The sequence below is a fragment of the Aplidium turbinatum genome, chromosome 11 (genome assembly GCF_918807975.1).
Source record: "Aplidium turbinatum chromosome 11, kaAplTurb1.1, whole genome shotgun sequence".
Classification (NCBI taxonomy): Eukaryota; Metazoa; Chordata; class Ascidiacea; order Aplousobranchia; family Polyclinidae; genus Aplidium; species Aplidium turbinatum.
In genome coordinates, this window is record NC_137482.1 from 16,265,120 (window position 1) to 16,279,359 (window position 14,240).

The 14,240-nt window shown below is 38.2% G+C and overlaps 1 protein-coding gene across 1 annotated transcript; it reads left to right on the forward strand.

Moving 5' to 3' along the window:
* The first annotated feature begins 11,032 nt into the window (after positions 1 to 11,032).
* LOC145779941 (uncharacterized) lies at positions 11,033 to 13,960 on the forward strand. The gene is made up of 6 exons (XM_082591630.1): positions 11,033 to 11,271; positions 11,671 to 11,848; positions 12,091 to 12,207; positions 12,593 to 12,745; positions 13,087 to 13,192; positions 13,431 to 13,960. The coding sequence occupies exons 1-6, from the start codon at positions 11,135 to 11,137 to the stop codon at positions 13,838 to 13,840; spliced, it is 1,101 nt and encodes a 366-aa protein (XP_082447756.1). The 5' UTR covers positions 11,033 to 11,134; the 3' UTR covers positions 13,841 to 13,960.
* The last annotated feature ends 280 nt before the right edge of the window (positions 13,961 to 14,240 follow it).

Consider the following 14,240-nt stretch of genomic DNA (forward strand, 5'->3'; position numbering starts at 1 on the left):
GCCAAACGTCACAGGCCCACCCAACAGCGGTAGGCTATTTAGACGCAGCGGATGTCTGAGGTGTAAACCTTTTTAATGATCGTTTTTCTCCATTGCAATAGCCTAGTTGACTTATTTTTGCTGCTACTCAATTGAAATTTTGTGGCAATGCTTGGCTATGTCAGTTATTAACTTTGTTAATAAATGAAATAGTTGTCTGAATTCAAGAGTTTATAAAATGTAGCACCAGTTTCCTATTTAGTCCAAAGAAAAGCATTACCGCCTAGTAGGCTACCGTAAATTGGAGTTACTTTGAACGCAGGGATAGGTAACTTTGAATACTTTTTAAATTTATAATCATCCTAAAAAAAAGTTTAAATTGTTGTTCGAGACCATTTAAGCTTTTTGATACTGATTAGTCTATTGCTTAGTGAGAGACTCTGAGTCTCTAGCTACAAAAAGGGTGATTTAGGGTTTCTGTCTAGAGGTAGCCTACGATTGCCTACAAAAATTAAAACAAGTTAAATGTATTTTTTGTTAATCAAAGCTACAATATCTTATTTGGAAAATTGAGAAATAATTATCCTGTCTAACTAACCAATTTAGTTTATTGCGACGGGTGTCAGAAAAGCGGCATTTTCCCGTCGTGAATTTTACGTTCTTGTTTTAGAGTCGTTCAGTCTGTTCAATTTTGAAAGTATTTCTGTCTATGAGTCTCCTATCTGAGTATTTTTCAATTCCCCGCTTATTTCATAATATAGTGCCTTTTATCAGTAATATGGTAGGAGTTATGAAAGCGAAACGGTTAGGCTATACAGTTAAGTCGTTTCATAATACAGATGCGGTGAGCTTTTGGCGTATAGGTTGTAGGCCTAGGTGGTCGAATAGTGTACGCTAAGCACTACCGACATGCGACTCCTAGCTCAGAAGGGGCGTTGTTCTAACCTTAACTCTTCTAGAGTGCACTGTCTAGTAATACCACACTAAAGTAAGCATTGTAGAAGTAGTATAATAATTCAAAGTAAACACAATAACATTAATTAACAATGGTAGAAGCTAATACAAATGAAGATCACCAGGGCAGACCAGGTTACACACACAGTAATATTACTTAATAGAATAAATGTCCTTAATCAATAGTCCGGGTTCAACCTTGTAGCCATGTTCCGATTTCCGAATGTCATTTCTTTATTGTCTTTTGTGCATCGCTTTCCTTCACGTCCGATCGCTGAGTTGTTGTTTTCAAAAGTCTCTGTTTAGTATTCATCCGCGGCGCGAGCCACGTTCCAGCCTTGGCGCCTCTAGCGGACAGAACTATTCAGACGCAGGCAGAATTGTAAAGGGGAACGCCACAAGCTAAACTCCATGAGAGTGGTATTTGTTCAGGAAGCGTAACCTAAATTCCGTGGGAGCAGAATTTAGGTTTGGAATTTGCAGAGTTGAAGTGCATCTGCAAATTGCAACTCTTATAGGTTTCGGCCAAATGTTTACATAATTTAAATTTGTCTACATATTACACACTTCCCTCTTTACGGCAAAATAACAGATCATATCACAATATCAATAAGACGGTTATGGCAACCACATTGCTTGCACGCTATAGTGCTCATAGCAGAAAACACTTTGTTTACAAAAAAGTATTTCTGAAGTGTTTTTCAAGACTTGTCTTGTGTTTATCCATGTTTTTTTGTTCAGCTGCCAGAAATAGCACAAGCATCTGTGATTGCAAAGACTTTTTGGTTTCGTTTAGTGGATTTTCTGTAATTTTAGGCTGATTGGCTCTTTAGAAATGTCGGGGTTATAGACACTTGACAAAAACTGATAGCAATAGCCAATAGACTACAACTAAAAAAATAAGTACCGTCAACCAGGGCTACTTTGAACACTTTTTGCACTTATTTGCTGGTATTTTCACGCGTTTTTAAGTTAGAAAGCTCAGATTTAGCCAAAATTGGGGCTGTGAGTAGACGCTCAAGGAGGTGTAAGCAATTTGGGAAGTTAATTGTTCAATCTAATTGGGAAGTTTGTTCAATCTTATATGTCACGTAGCAATATTTTGAACAAGTTTTACCATTTAAAAAAGTTTCATGATGTAATAACTGCTAAAAAAGTCAATAACAACCCCCTAACCCCCCCTCAGCAAAGTTTCTCCAGGACGCGTCTCGTAATATTGATGAATATTATAGGCTACTGCCCTGGATCATGAAGCAAAACTGCACGTAACCTAATCATGAAGCAATAATTACTACTTTTCTTGCAAGGTTTAATAAATTACGGGGCAAGTGGTTTTAAATTTAATCACGTGAGAAAACAGTTGTATACAGCGATGAAAACACCAGCCCACTCAATGGAAATATACAAAATGTAAAAAGGGTGAACTGAAATGACAACTTTGAACATCACTAAATCATAGTGGTGTAGCCCAAAGAAAATGTGCGGGCTACTTTGAACACTGTGAAACCAGTGTGAAACCTAAACTAAAAAGGTGATGCTATCTAGAACAGAACTTTTGTAATTACGAGCGATATCCTCAACTTAAATCCAGTTTTCAATAATTATCCTCGACATGCTAATAAAATTGAAACCTTTTTCTACAAAACTGGGTCAAAAGCTCTGTTACTTTCCAAGATCGGCATAAAAGTTTCTAGCCTACTTGAAACTGCTAGGCTATCTGGTGGCAAAAAATTTAAATTTTAAGAAAATACTTTCAAAGCAGTTTTTACTGTCAACAATACAATTATTTTGCCATTTTCGGAAAGGACAGTTCATAACGATCATTTGATGAAGTTTTCCGCGAAATGCAATTTAAAGTGTGCCTTTTACAGGCCTTAATATAACGGGTAGTCGGATTTTAAAATTAGTGTTCAAAGTTAGATTAGGCTACCGTTCAAAGTAGCCCTGGCTGACGGTAACCTACCATGCCTAGGCCTACTCATTCAAAATAAAGGTGTGTGGTTCGGCTACTTGAAACAACAAAATAATAATAAAAAAAAGATACACCGGTAGCCTATTGCCTAATTGAAAACACTAAAAGTTTAATTTTTATTTTTTTGAAAGATCTGCATTACGCCCTTATAGGCAACATTGTCTCAAAAATTCGGTTTGATCGAATCAAAATTCAATTTATTCTTTATTGTTTTCTAAGTATTTTTTCAACCAAGTCATATGCTTTGCCCCTGATGCTAAAAAAATGCAGTTTATGGAAAAGTATTTGATGATCGATTGTATCAAAGGTCTTTGATAGGTTTTAAAGAATACCTATATACAGTTGCTTTTTTCATTTCAATAGCATTCGATATCGCATTTTACTTAGGCTAAGGAATAGGCCTATAGCCTAAAATATAGGTCTAAGGCTGCTAGATTAGTGGAGTGCGATTTCGTCTAAAACCAAAAATGGACCGGACTGCATAGGTTTGCTTCTTGAACACAGACCCATTGACAGGAAAATTTGGGCCTGGTACCAATCGAAAGAATATCCAAAGAATTTCTTCAAGTTTTCAGGCCTCTTGAAAAAGTTGCGACCCCCCCCCCCCCCCCATTCCGTTAGCTCAGTGGTTGCATGCCAATTCAAGATCAAGCGGAACTGGTTCGCCTCTTGGGTAGGGCCGGATTTAGCCTAAGTGCTAACCTAAGTGCTGCCTAGATTTAGCCTAGCCTTAGCCTAAGTGCTGCCCTAGGCAGATAAGAAAAGTGCCGCCCCCCAAAAATAAATTTTTGATGGTGCGCTACGATTTATATTTTCAATTCCTTACAAAAAAGTTATTTGCACTGTTTATTTGAATACGGTACATCAATGAATGTTATTGGTTAATGAACTAATTGTTTAAAATCGCTTCCGGCGGGCTTTTTCCCTTGCAAACGAATCAATAATTTCTTCAAAATCTGTAGAAATAAGTAAAGATGAGGTAATGCTCAAAAATGTGAGATCGTTCATGTGATCATGCTTCAACGCAGATCGCCGTGCATTCTTGAATCAGCTTCAAAATAAAGAATGATCGCTCTGCACTGCAATTGGTTTAGGCTACATAGCCTACTTTAAGCATCACGCCCAGGGATATCTAGAGAAGGGGATATGAAGGCTCGCAGCGATTGTCTTATTCTCATGACACTACCAGGGCGGTAGTTTGTAGTGCTTTAAACATGTGGTTCTTCTTAAAATTAAAGAAAGTTTTGTAGTGCAGCTGGTACAATAAGCTACAAAAGACAGTTAGCAAATGTTACGTAGAGCATATTTAAAGAATACTTGTTTACAAAGACAGTTGAAAAATTACCAGTAAGCTGTTTTTTTTAACAAAGCCTTTGCAGTAGGCTAGATGTAAAGCAAGTAGCCAGGGGCGCCGGAAGCGGGGGGGCAGGGGGGCGAATGCCCCCCCTGCCCTCAAATTCTCTGCAGATGGAGGGGCAAGGGGGGCAATGGTGCCCTTTTAAAGTCATGTAAGCAACTGCACATTTTGCAATATAACAATTTCTGCTATTCGCTTTTAGCCTAATAATAGTATTTACGGCAGAAAATTTTGCAACACAATAGCCTATCAGACCTTAAAACTCGTTTTTTTTTCTAGAGCTCCTTCTCGACGGCCAAATCTGCGTGCTTGGAGGCCAAAATACAAAATAAAAATAACGATAGCACAAGTAAATAAAATTAAACTTGCAACAATGCTAAAATGATCACTTAGCGTTGTTGAAATCTGGGCCTGAGCGACGTCCTATACAATAGAATCGTTGCACCACGCAATAACTGCTTTATCGGGATTGTAATCCAGTACTGCGGGACCATCTAACGACCAGGCCCGGATTTAGGGGGGGGCAGAGGGGGCATGTGCCCCGGGCCCCCCGACTTTTGAAGGGCCCCCCTACGTGGAAAAAATGTAAGTTTGTGTTATTTTTTTCCTTTCAGCCTTTAAAGACTCTGCAAATTGGTGTGTAGTGCTGGAGTAATGCTATTGTAGACGTGGAGGTGGCTTTTCGCGCCGAAGGCGCGAAAAATTTTTTACAGGGCGGCCCCCCGATCTAAAAGTGCCCCGGGCCCCCCATCAGCTAAATCCGGCCCTGCTAACGACACTTGCACGTGTGTCTCCAATGTGGCTGATTTTAAAGAAGTTCGCCACTCTCCTAGAATTCTTTTCAGCAACGAAAAACAACGCTCGACATGATTGTGTTGACCAGGGGTGTGCAAAGTACGGCCCGCGGGCCAAATGTGGCCCGCGAAGAAAAATTGTGTGGCCCGCAAAGATGTGGCAATTTTGAATTGTGTGCGGCCCGCGAAACGTGTTTATAATTTAGTTTAGTCTGGTACGTGCGAACAATTCATTATAGAATGGATTATTGTACATTTCGCACCTTCTGTTAACTATTTTAGAAATCTCCCACTGACCACCGCTCATCCGATTGTATTTAATTATTTGGAACGTCAGTAGATCAGAAGCACAGAATTGCACAGAGAATAGCTCAAATTATGAAACCGTACTCTGACAGTAATTTTGTGAAGCAGTGTCTTATCGATGTCGCAGAAGAAATGTGCTCTAAAATGAAGAGTGCGTTCGAGAAAGTGGTGGACGATAGCGAGGCGTAGGCTATCGATGATCTTGCTTGTGATATTAGTGACACTCTCACTCTCAATAAGGATAAGGTGAAGAACTTTGTTTCATGGAGCTTTGCGATCGATGAAAGTAGGCTACGGACCAGAAGGACACAGCACAGTTGGCCATATTTGAAAAGGAGTGGACAAAGACTTGAACGAAACGGAAGAGCTTCTGTCATTACAGTCAATGAAGGGTACGACAACTTACTGGTGCTGACATTTTTACTGAATTGATACTTTTGACAACTTCGAACTGGACTTGTCCAGCTTATGCGGAATCGCAACTGATGGTGCTCGATCCATGTCCGGAACTGGCATTGGATTCATAGGTCTCTTGAAGTCTACCGTGAGGAAGAGAAAAATCGATGATGACATAGCAATTTTTCATTGTATCATTCACCAGCAAAACCTGTGCGCAAAATCCTTGAAGTTCAAACACGTCTTAAGTCCGGTTGTTAAGGCAGTAATTTCATTCGAGCACGAGGGCTCAACCATCGTCAGTTTCAAAAGTTTCTGGATAATCTCAACACGACACATAAAGATCTACTTTACTTTTCCGAGATGCGTTGGTTAAGCAAGGGCTGCATGTTGCAACTATTTTACGAACTGCGGAAAGAAGTCGTAAATTTTTTGATTTTACCGAAAACATCTCAACCAAGATGACTTTCCACATTTGAAAAAAACATGACTTCAAAAATGGCTCTTTTTGGCTAAACGTATTTGTGCGAACAGATTTTTTCTAAAATGGGCGTCATAAAATATCCCCATCGATCCGTTCTGACAGGCGAACACCTGGAAAATGGACTTCGAATTGCGAGCACTTCCATTAAAGTAAATTTGGAAAAAGTCGTCCGGAAAAGAAACCAGCTGCAAATTTCTCACTGAACTCGTAGTCGGTGTGACAATAAATTTGAATAGCAGTTTTCTTCAGAAATTTATGTGTCTTAACTTATTATTTCTGCAAGGAGATAACCTCTAATAATGCCATAAGATTAACATGAATAACAAAAAAACTACTTTTTTGTGCCTGCAAACTACTAGAAAACATATGTTAAATAAACGTGTGGCCCGCGGTTTCACCCAGATATTTATATATGGCCCTCCTGTAATAAAGGTTGCACACCCCTGGTGTTGACGATGACGACAAGGTAATAAAATAAGTATTTCAATGATGTGAAGGACATTACTAAAAGGAGCATAATTTTTGCAAAATATGATCAAAAAATGTTTTCCCCTTGGATGTCAACTATTCTAGTTCTCCTTTTTAACAACGATTCAATGTCCGACAACATCGAATCGACATAAAAACGACAATATTGCCAGCCGATGTAAATTAGCACTTCGGATTAAGACTTTGTTAAAATAAACGTCGAGAATTACAAACAAGACTTACAGCTTTGGTGATCGCAGATGGATATATTCCATCAATAACAAATATCCCCGCACAATGCAACAACGGCGATTATGACGCGCTGACCTAATTTTGTGTCACTCTTTGATACTACATATTTTCGATAGTTAATCCACGATCATTCTATTGCGAAATTAAATATTTGGCTAGAAGAGACCGGCGGCCAAACTTGGCCGATTGTGGAGGTAGCACCGGTGGTCATTTAAGCACTACTTAGCGGCCATGGCCGCAGGCTGCTTTAAGGCTTGACAGTAGGTTACATCATTATAACATATAGCATGATGCCCTTCTTTGTATACTGGACATTTGTAGGCTATTATTACTCAATACATAGTGAGCTGATAGATTACAGTAGCATTATTGCTAAATCTTATCTTAAAACTTGAAAAAAAATTGCCTTTAAGTAAAAAAAGTGCCCTTTTTTCGTAATCTTGCCCCCCCAGTCAAAAATCGTTCCGGTGCCCCTGCAAGTAGCCTATATGGGTAGTTGAATTAACAAGCAACCATGAGCATGCTGTGAATATCCAGGCCTGATTCTAATAGCGCAATGCAAGTTATCATAACAAGATTTATTAAACTACTATCGGTGCCAATTGCCATTTTACGATAAACACAGATTACTTACAATAAACAACAGCCCTTCTATTGGCAGACGTAATAAAAGCCTTCGTATCCCCTTCTTTAGATATCCCTGCATCACGCCAAGTAGCCTATACACAAATAGCCTGCAACTTTTCCATCAACCTAACATTGACTAAAAACATTTTTTCTAGGCTCCTTTAATTTAACTAACAGTGAAAAAAACCGAACAAAAATAAATAAAAATTGCACAGACAAAGCCTATAGTCCCCCATAGGCTACCAAGCGAGACAGATAACTAAAAGAAGCGCTATGCAGCACATATACAGTAGTTGAAAACCAATCAAGCGTGAAGTACTCTAGGGGCGATGACTTGCCATACTCTAGGGCACATGACTTGTCGCACTGTTTATAAATGTGTGTGATGTGATAACATATTTATTAATTGCTATATATCTGAATATATCTGTTGTGAATTATTATATTCACGTACAGTTCAGTTCAGTTCAGTTGTTTTTTTATTTCTGACCATCATATCAAAACAATACACGTCAACATAGCAAAGGTCAAGAAAAAGGTAGAAGCGACAAAACGCGAACGTTAAAACGTGCTTGTGATCGAAGTAAGTTATTGAGTTGAAAAAAAAATTTGGCACGGTCGCAACACCTTCAGAAAAATTTAAGATATAAAGGGAAAATAAAAAAGTTACAAAACAAATAAACATATATAGGCTATAACTTTATTAGCCTACATAACTTTAGCTGATACAGTATTATCAATGTAATACTGTATATTCGTATATTTTGCCACCCCCAATAATTTTCCGCCCTAGGCAACTGCCTACTCTGCCTACTGATAAATCTGGCCCTGCTTTTGGGATGTGCGCTTGAGAAACGCATTTCAGGACTGCTTTCCAATTCAGCGGCACCTTGTGAATGAAATAATTCCCGGCAAGGCGGCGACAAAACTTCAACAATCGGAAACTTACCTTACTTACCAACAATAGGAAACAATCAGAAAATTACCAGGAATAACTCATCAAAGCTGTCAGCCCGATGATAAAGATTCAAACACCGAAACCAACCAAAACCAGTTGTAGCGATTAAAGACCACTTTTTGGCTAATTTTCTATGGCAATTGAGCAAGAAATTGAAAAAATATCTGGCAACACTTCTGTTTTTCTTGTTTTAGGCAGATTCTTCGTTTCTGCAATCTGCATTCTGCAGCAGTGCACTTGTAGAAGTTGTAGGTTGCACTCGCAGTCGCAGGTTGCGCCAGCAGCAGGACCAGCAATTCTCCAAAGAAAGCGTGCTCGTAGCTTACAACGGATTGTATAAAACTCGTTTGGCAGGTTGTTTTTAGAGAACAACTGACTGGATCAATGACTAAATGGTCTTAAGCCTGGTCTACACTACAAAATGTTTTGAGCTGAGCGTGGCTCATTCTTTGTTTATTTAACACAAAGCTTCTCTCAGCAACAGCCCCGCCGTCGGCCTGAAAATGTCTGGTCATCGCGAGCTTTTTTTACGCTCTGGAGAGATTCGCTTGACCGAAGGTTCTATCGCAAAATTTAGTTTGAGCTTAGGTCTTGGCATTTTGTGGAACTTTGGTGGAAAGGCAGTTTCAGTTTTCTAGAAGGATGGTACTCTGTTTCAGTTAATAGGTTAGTTGGTGTGTGTAGATAAAAATTAAAAGGTTAGGTTTAAAAAAGTCTTACATAGGCCTACTTAACTGTTAGTTTGGTTAAGGTGGCACTTCACTAGGCTTTTGGTATGATTAAAGTTAGCCTTCCAGTTAGTATGGTAGTCCTACCTCTTGGACTGATTCAAACTATCTTTAGCTGTTGGTCAGGTTCAGGTAGCAGTTCACCAGGCTTTTGGTCAAACTTGGGTTGGCCTACCTGCTAGCCTTGCATTGATTGCAGGGTTCAACTCTACAAGTTATAGGATAGCTCTAGGTCTACAATACTATTATGGATTATTTTCAGTTGACCTATTACACTGTGTCAGTACAATGATGGATGCGTTTGATTGATAAGTTTGAATCAATTGAAGGCGACTGTCTAGTCAGATGACGATAACCAAGCAGAAAGTGACGTTGTTAGCGCTTGAATGCACACGGTCGCAAGATCAAATTTGCCAGTGTAGACAGTTTTTAGTCAGTCAAGGCTGGACAATGCAGGCGTTTGCGCTTTTCGGGCTTGTAGTGTAGACCAGGCTTTAGGCTTACCATATTTTTGTGACTTTAAAGCGGGACACCTCCAAAAACCAAGCCCCTTAGCTGTGATGATTATTTGCTGCTTAGACAAGTTTTTGGTGTTAGGGAAAGTGGTACGTACACATGTTGTTGTTTTAATCAAAATGCTGCCAATCAACTATCGATAGCTCAATCGCCGATAGCTCAATTGGTTAGCGCGTCACTTCTGGAACGAAGAAACTTCAAGATCAAGCGGCGCTGGTTCGACTCTCGGGGTGTGCGCTTGAGCAACGCACGTTAAGGACTGCTCTCCATTCAGCGGCATCTAATGGATGGAATAGTTCCCCGGCAACAAGACTTCAACAATCGGAAACTTCACTCTGTCAATCTCGGTGACCGGGCCTGCGTCAGTGATTCAAAGCCTCTACAAGTATGCGAAACTGCCAGGATTAAGCTCTGCAAGAAGCTTTCCCAGTCCGAGGATAAAGATTCAATCAATCAATCAATCAACTAAATAACAGATTTAAAAAAAAAAAAACTTTTGTGATGCTCATGATAAAGTATTATATATTAAATGATATATTACTCAAGAACTTAGAAGTTTATTCACCTATTGATAAAAAAAAAACAATTTCTCTATCTGCAAAATAACATTAAACCGGCTTCAAACTCTCAAACAACACAAACTTTTACTTAATTGAAGCTTTTAAAAGACTAATAACTTTTCCATGTTTTGCTAAAATACCAGAGGCTTCATATTAGCCTACACTGCTTTCTCCTACTAGTATTTGAAAAAGGGATGTTTGGCTGACCGGTCGGGACAAGACGTTAAAAAGCAGGTCTGTCTCTCCTAAAACTAGACGTATGTTAAGCCTACTTTTACTATTCCTGGCTAATCAGATTAAATTGTTAAACACTATGCGTACTTAAGTGTTTCTCTATGATTGTGAATTGTATGTTATTGTATTGTAAGTTTTTTGTGTACTATTAAGAAGAAAAATACATTGAAATCAAATTTCATAATAGAATGAATATGGGGTTAAAATGACATGTTGCAAAGACAATTGAATGCATTTTAGTAGAAAATCGACGAAATTGCACAAATGGTAAGATGACATATTTTTCTTGTCAACTGACAAAGCCGATCATAGAATTGCACCGATGTAAAGATCTTCTTGAGATTGAAAGTTGTTATGGTAATCAAAGTGTTTTCCTGTTAATACTGTGTTCAATCAGTCATTTTCTAATCAAAGCTTGTCGCATATGTATATGTATTGTATAGGTCAACAAATTTCAGGTTTTGTAGAACAATATCTCTGATTTTCATTGCTGTATTGAGTGTAGACTACTCAGATAGAAAGACTTCATTTGTGATAAGCCTAGTTGAAATGAATACAATTCACTTTCAAAGTACACCTTCGTCAACCAGAAAGTTAAAACCAGACTATTTTGGACATGTCAGCTCTGAATCAGAAACATTTACGTCTTATTTTGAAAGCTCCACATCTCATTCTACTGAAAAAATGTAAGGATATACATACTGTAGTTTCGTACATGTTCATGATGTTTTGAAACTACTGTAAAGCATAACTCATTAAGACGCTTGCAAACATATCGGGTAGAAATGACAAAACTTGGCTTTTAAATCACTGATTTCAGTTCCACTGCATTTTTACTTTAATGTTTTTAGAAGATATTATACTGTTTGATAAGTGTGCATGACACTCTGGCCTGGCTGACATGGTGCAAGACAAGTGATCATGACCAACATATTGTAGAGACTATTTTCTACAAATTGTAGGCCTATTTCGTTCATTGAGCATATCTCTCCTTTATTATAATTAAATATAAGTGTGTGTTATGTTTATATTATCATAAACTCATCCATCATCAAATAAAAGCAAAACTTTTTTTTCACTTTAAGCTTTCCACCAAAGCCAGCCAAATGTTCTGGTTCAAGCGCAATAACATTGAGACAAGATCACAAGTATGGATTTAATGCTTTATCACATCCAAGCGATTGCTTATCATTTAATTTAAATGCATGGGAGCAATGGCTGATGAACAAATTACAGTTGGAACAAGAAAATTTGAAACAAAAAGTATGTTAATAATGCCATGATATTATCTGAATATCTGACTTCACTTTTGATGTACTGTAAAGTTGGTTGAACGTTGGTTATAACTTTGAAGCCACAGTTTTTGCATCACAATTTAAGCTTCGCTTTATCAAGCTTACCTTTAAATTGGAATTAAAGAAGTAAATTGTAAAATAGGATGTGATTTGAAACCTTTTATAGCTTACGGTACCGGTATATTAATACACATTGTTTTGTGTCGTTAGAAAATGGAAACAAAAAGAGAAAAAGAAGAAGCAGAAAGGAAGAAAAAAGAGAAGGAAGAAAGAGTGAAAGCAGCAGAAAGACGACATCAAGAATGGATGGAAGAAAGTCTTTTGAAGGTGTTGTATTATTATTAAATCTTTTTACTTGAAATCTATTTTTGCTTATCTGAGACATAGCACCGTTTGACTTATTATTTGTAACGTGTTTCTTGTGGCACTAAAAATATGAGGAAATTATGACGTCATTTAGTGGTGTTGTTGGGTTTATAGTGTGGGCATTCAGAATACAGTGTTTTGTTTGCTATTGCCAAGTTACTTAAAAGAATGATCCCATAACGTTCTCAATATTTTTCTGTTCAAAACTCTATGTTTAATGGTCGTTGGAACAATAAACAGATCTATATGTTGCGACAGGCAAAATGAAAATAGTAATTTGAAGGATAAGTTTTGTAGTTGGAACATGAACAAACTATATTTTCTTGACAAAGCTATATACAATTAGATGAAGCTACAAATTTCTGCTGCTAAGAGAGAGAAAAAGATTCAGAAAGAAATCGAGCTTGAAAAGAAGGAGAGATTGAAAGCGGACATGGAGGTAAACTTTCAACGATGGAAAGACAAAGTAGAAAGGGTCGAACGCCGAAAACGGCTCCAGGCGAGTTTTATGTATTATTTTAACCGCTGTAACGACATTTTAAACGTTTACACGTTCATACTAAAGTATAGTTTCATCTAGTAAAGCGGCATTTTTTTGAAGATTTTTGTGTTTAATTTTCTGTTGTTTTTACGCCAGCAACGTTTCAAACGTTTACACGTTTTTGTACAAGCATAGTGTATCTCGGCGAAACCGAATTTTTTGGACAATTTTTGTGTTAAATTTGTTTCTAGTGTTTCACAGCAGCAGTGCTGATGGAAGCATAAGTGCTTTAATAGTCCATTCGTTATGTTTGTGCTCCAGCACATCCCCACCAATTTTCTTGTGCCATTCTATCCCAGGACAAAGCAGAAAGAGAGAAAGCGGCAAGATTGAAAGAAGAAAAGAAAAAAGTAGCAGAGGAAAAATACCAGGAATGGCTTGAAAGCAACAAACATCGCTTTTTAGGTGCCTGAGAATTTACTCATAGCCTATGACCGTGGAGGTTACTTTTATTTTTACGCCGTCTGTGGCTTAGTACGAAGCAAATATAACTGCAAGCAAAATTAATTCGATTAAATCATAAGTTGACCTCTGACTAACGTTTTAAAACAGGACTGACGTTTTCGTTTTCCAACTCAACTGTTTTTTTTTTTGGGAGGTTAGGGATTGCTCCGCCGAATAATTTGCACCTTGTTTTTGCCAGCATTGGAAGACATCGCTTCGCGTGCTCCTGCATTTGTGAATCCGAATCCGTGGATTAGACCGAATCACGACGAAGTTCTCAAACCTTCCTCTTCGCTAACAGAGCAGCCATCGCCAATCAATCGGTCTCAAGCGAGCGGTTCAGCTAAGACCAAATCCAAGAAGCAAACTTGTCACCGCGACGCTTACTCACCAACAATGAACGCTGACGGTCGACATGGGTCTCACGCTGCTGGTTTTATCCGAGCTAGGAGTGCGCCTTTGCGATTTGCCGGATCTCGACCCAAAACACGCTCGCAAACATATGTCGGAGTGAAACCAATCCGGAATAAACAGGTAAAGGTTCTACAACCTCTCAATGGAATGCAACATGCAGTCACAAGAGAAACTACTGGCTCTCGTACTCGTTAACAATTGACGTTGTTCTTATAATTTAAACTGCCAACTTCATTTAAATTTTAATTTAGTATTTATATCTCACTGTATTTGCCAAAAGGTTACTTGCAATAAACATTCCATACAGTGTGCACACATTTTGTAGCCAAGAGCTTTATAGCTGAATACAACTGGCTTTCTGGTACCGCAGTCAAAAGCTATGTTTAGCAGAGAGACTTGAGGTATCGCATCAACATATGCCTGAAGAATATTTTTAAGCACCCAGTTTTTATAGCTATCTGAACTTGAAATACGTTCAATAATAACGAAAGTTATACATTATACAGTAGCCTACTGCAAGATTAACTGCAGACATCATTAGCAAATTTAATAGTATTGATTCAGGGATATCTAGAGAAGGGGATATGAAGGCTTT